General features: G+C 38.4%; 1 protein-coding gene across 1 annotated transcript; it reads right to left on the reverse strand.

Moving 5' to 3' along the window:
* Nucleotides 1-4006: 4006 nt before the first annotated feature.
* Nucleotides 4007-5041, reverse strand: LOC124622910 (ADP-ribosylation factor-like protein 16). The gene is made up of 2 exons (XM_047148703.1): nt 4581-5041; nt 4007-4501 (listed from the first exon to the last, which is right to left on the reverse strand). The coding sequence occupies exons 1-2, from the start codon at nt 4893-4895 to the stop codon at nt 4307-4309; spliced, it is 510 nt and encodes a 169-aa protein (XP_047004659.1). The 5' UTR covers nt 4896-5041; the 3' UTR covers nt 4007-4306.
* Nucleotides 5042-5412: the final 371 nt, after the last annotated feature.

Raw genomic sequence — 5412 nt, forward strand, 5'->3', positions numbered from 1 at the left:
GATTTGAATAATTCAATCAGGAATCAATTATTCCTTTGTTCATATAGTGTTATAAATGTTGCTTCTTTCATTCATATGGCATTACAAATGTCGAGTAAAAACAATTGTGTTGCAGTAAGCATATTAAATATTTAGGTATCATCGGCTAATGAATGGGAGAGGAATCGCCAATGTCGCAACTACTTTATGTAGTTCTGTATTTGGAATGGATACCTTTTTCATCTAAAACACCAAACCTTATTTTTGTTGTCATATGCTTCCATTAGAGTAAGCTCTCACACAGTACATCCAAAACATAGGTATCAGCTTTTCATTTATAACAACAGACTAGCAAACGGAGGGCATACATCTACTTCAAAAACAGATACCTAAACCACACACACACACACACACACACACACACACACACACACACACACACACACACACACACCTGGTCATCTGCTTTTCACCATGAACATTCTGTTGCTGAGGATTACTCTATTAGATGCTCAACAGTATTCACGTAACCCCCAAAGAACTCATTGAATCAATGCAAACTACTAAAACCACTGCTGGTACTATCCAACCCTGACCCCTGACTTGGTTCCCATCTGTTCCGAGTCGCATAACACCCCCCCCCCCCCCCAAGCTATGTCAGACAAATGTGCATGTGATACAGTATACAAAAATTTTGGACAAAGGAGCCCTTCTGGTTCATATATGTCTCCAGGATAACCGAGTTCATTGCAAACATACCTGTTTAATAACAGATGAATATCAAAATAGAGGCAATTTCATCACTAAACATCCCCAAAGTAGAAATTCTCTGTGACCGTGACTAATGGCGCAGGTGAAATTGCCGAGAGAAGTTCAGTAGAAGAAGAGTAAATAATAAAAAAGGAAATAATCGAGGCAGGTCAGGAAGCCACAGGTATAGCGAAAGCAGATACAAAGAAGCTACCAGTAACTCAGTAAATAATCAAGCTTATGGGTAGAAGAGGAAGGTGTAAGGATATCAAGGCTGAAGTAGAAAAGTAGTATACATTGCTTAGGAATGAAATTAGTAATAAGCTCAACAAGGTAAACTGGAAAGAAGGAGAGATACATGTAAATATCAATAATTTTAGCCATAGCATGTATGGAACTTCGGCAACTGATCATAAAAAACTAATCTCGTAACAGACAGAGTCACTTTTATATATTTCTGGTCACTAGTTTAAGTTAAAACATCTTAAAACCAAAATGTGGTGAGTTGACAGTATGAGCAGTATTGGTGTAGTATTTTGCCATATTGGGCACTAGCCAGCTGTGCAAAAAAACACAAGTGTTCATTATGAACAGTTGACTGGTGTCCAATATAGAGTACTACTACATCAGTGCAGCCATTTCATCACATTCTGGTTTGAAGCTAGTTTATTCAAAACCAGTAACTAGGAATCAATAAAAAAGGAACTAAGATTGTTCCAAGATTAGGTTTACATGTAAAGACATTAAGATAGACACAAGTATACAAAAACGTTGATACAGTAAGATGAAAAATAATTTCAGAGGAGTGAAATGTGCTGTTAACCTATGAAGTACAGCTTGAAAATTTCTATTAAAAGCAGAAAAACAGGCAAATGGATGGAAAGAGTACACGGAGGGTCTGTACAAAGGAGAGAATTTGTACTGAAGTGTGACAGAATAGGAACAGGAAGTTGACATGGAAGAAGTATGAGATCCAGTGATGCAATTAGAGCTCAACAGAGGACTGAAAGATCTTGGCCTAAAGAACTCAACAAGACTTTCAGGGTCACTGAAATCTGTTGGAAATGTAGGATCTAGAAGGTTATTTGAGTTGATGTAAAAATTGTTGGAAACCAGTGACCTGTCATCAGTCTTGCAGCAAAGCTTTATCATCATATTACCAAAGAAGGGTCAAGCAGATAAATGTGAAAACTATGCGTGTTTAGTCTGGCAAGTGATACTGGCAAATTGCTTACCAAAATCTGCACTCTGCACACCACTGTGAAGTGTATGGCAGAGTTTAATACACACAAGAATAGAAAGAAACATTGCAGATGCATTGGACAATGATCAGTTCTATTTCAGGAAGGAAAACTATACCAGAGACGTAATTCTGAAGTTGACCTCAATAATTGAAGGCAGACTGAGGAAAAATTAGGACACCTTTCAACATGTGTAGGCCTTGAGAAAGCCTTCAACAACGTAACATGGAATAAAATGTTCTCAATTCTCTGTAGGTTGGGGCTAAAATACAGGGCACAGACAAGTAAGCTACATAACCAGTAAAATGGTCAAGAAAAACAATTTCATATTAAGAATGGTGTAAGGCAGGACTGCAGCTTATTACTGTAGCTCTGTTGTTCAACTATTTCATACAAGAATTCATGAAGCACGTGAAGGAAATTTTGAGATATCAGCACTAAGATCAAAGATTATATAGCACAACTTATGGCTTAGAGAGAAACAAAGCAATGGTGAAAGTGGCAAAGTGTAATAAAAAGGAGCATAATGATTTGCATAACTTCTAAATTAGGAATGATGACAATGAGAGAAATGACAGAGTTCCTGTGTACAGGAAATGAGCTCACACAGGATGGTTGCTGCAAGGAAGGTATCAGAATTATATCAGAGCATGTGCAAAGTCTTTTTCAGAAACTGGACGTATTTGAAATTTAGTGCTCTTGAAGAATGTTAAAAACTGAATGGAAAGATAAAGAATGAAATAACTAATTACTAAGACGAATAGGTGCAGAAAGAAGTCTATGAAAGTTCCTTACCAGATGAAGGGACTGATTAGTGGAATGTCTGCAATGGCACCAAGGAATAGCTGATACAATGTTTGAGGGAGCAGTAGGAGGGAAAACAGTAGTGACAAAGTCTGGAATATGATACATACATTATAGAGGATGTTGGTTACATAGAGATGGAAAGATTAGCACAAAACAGGTAAGGATCGAGGACATCTTCACACCGTTCAAAAAACTGATGGTTTAGAATCTGGAAAATGAATGTATGTGACACATAAGTGGAAGAAATTTGTGAATAGTGTAACTTTAGTTTTGGTATTATGAGGTAACTTGTTTGCAAGTATGTATCTACAGAAGGGCATTGAATAAAACGTAAAAATACTCATTGCACTAGACTCATAAATAATTATATGTCTGCCAGCGTGAATTTTTAAGTTTTTAATTGCATTTTATCGTAAAGTTTCATTTACGTTTTGTTGTTCAGTGATATTTAATACAAATACATGTATTGTGTGCTGATAAGATAAAGAGCAGACATGTGTGTGAGGAAAACACATTTGAAATTTGTGGAATCCTGCTGATTTCCGCACTAGTCACTCGGTTAAATTAAACATCATCTGATGTCATATGGCACTGAATTTAACGTGGAAGGCAGATCAAAAATTATCTTCATTATTATAAACTGGGTTAGTACTGGCAATACCATTGCCATCATGTCTCACCCACTACAATGCCATCAGTAGGAAACCAGAGACACATTCTGTCTGTGTGTGTGTGTGTGTGTGTGGGAAGAGACCAGACAGCGAGGTCATCGGTCTGATCGGATTGGGGAAGGACATTCTGTGCGTGTGTATGTGTGTGTGTGTGAAGAGACCAGACAGCGAGGTCATCGGTCTGATCGGATTAGGGAAGGATGGGGAAGGAATTCAGCCGTGCCCTTCCAGAGGAACCATCCCGGCATTTGCCTGGAGCGATTTTGGGAAATCACGGAAAACCTAAATCAGGGTGGCCGGACGCGGAATTGAACCGTCGTCCTCCCGAATGCGAGTCCAGTGTGAACACATTCTCATTACGTCCTTATACTGCACCCACTGATTTCTGTCAGTTCTACACATCGAAAAGCTCCACAAATGGTGTACAAGTTCAGATGTGTATAGGAGAAACATTCAGTATTTTGGGGCTGATACAAATTTCATTACGTAGACCGGAACATGTTTTTTACACATTTATAAAAATTACATTGATAAATAATGTGCAAAATACATTATTGCTATGTTTAAAGTTATTTATTACGTAAATGAATTGCACAATTACAGCCCGTATGTCATTTACTGACTCAAAACTATATGATACTTAATTCTCACGCAATCATGATTACGTAGTACTCAGTTCGTGGGTGTGTTAACACTGAAATGGATTTTATGACCACTTTCACTTGTTTTCAATTATTGTCCTGTTGTCTGCTCTAATAACAATTAAGACGTAAAAGTTCGCCATTTAGGCCGTCCATGGTGCTCATTATTGTGGAATGCTATGCAGATCCGAGCAAGGAAAGTATTTCTGCTAACATTTTATTTCTTCTGTTGCCGGGCACCTTGTAGCCAAGTCATAACTCTGTCGATTCCTTCACCTGTTATTGAACTCGTTTCAACAACTGTTATCTCTTGTGTTATTTCTTTTTTCAGCCGATTTAATTGCAAAATAAGTAACGCCTCGTTCCTCATCTGTCTGTATGAAGCATCCATTTTCGATAGAACAAGCAACACCTACAAAAGAAAACGGACCGAATTTAGAAACATGGATTTTTATCTCTTGTGAATTGTTTAAACTCTCCATTGCATTTACCTTCGTATGTTTCAGACATGGTTCTGCAAGAATAGAGTACAACAACACACCCGCTGCTGAAATTTGACATAAATTACTCGCATCAACTACATAAATAATTTTCTTCACTCCCTGGTAATAATTCCTCCACATTGGTGCCATTATTCCCCCGATTTCTCTTATTGTTATTTCTTTTTGGCTCGATAATTTGACTGGGACGATGTTTAGTCCCACTGTAGGGACTGTACTCGAAGTCACATCAATTTCTTCTTTGTTTTGCAACCGCTTAAGTAATAACGTTTTTCCAGCACCAGTTGGACCGAGGCAGATATACATTTTACAACCCGTTCAGTTTCCTAACGATCGCAACGAAACACCCGTTACTGTTACCATAGAAACAAGTACACTACACAATCAATTACTGACTTCAAACGTTGTCTCAGGCCGTCGACATCTGGAGCGACTGAAAGAAACGCAACGGGCAGGCGATCTTACTCAGCAACTGGTAACCAACTGGCTGGCAACGCATTTATGCAGACAGCGCAACTCCGAGATGAGAAACTATAGTTGCCGGGTGCAAGCGTGGAGCAGATGGAGAACTGTATTGCATCCTGAATATCGATTGTCGAGTACAGATTCAAGCTTAGAGAAATTAGGATGACCACACTCGAATGAAAAAGCTAAGAAAATTCTAGATTCATCCGTGCATCCAAAGAAAGCAACTGCAGGCTAGATGTAGCAGACAAGGAGCCGCACATAGATTCGAAATTCATTGCTTTTTATAGAACGATTAAACAGTCCTATAGTGATTTGCACAGCTGATGGATAAATGCTACAGACCTGTTCACGTAGA

The sequence above is a fragment of the Schistocerca americana genome, chromosome 1 (genome assembly GCF_021461395.2).
Source record: "Schistocerca americana isolate TAMUIC-IGC-003095 chromosome 1, iqSchAmer2.1, whole genome shotgun sequence".
Taxonomy (NCBI): Eukaryota; Metazoa; Arthropoda; class Insecta; order Orthoptera; family Acrididae; genus Schistocerca; species Schistocerca americana.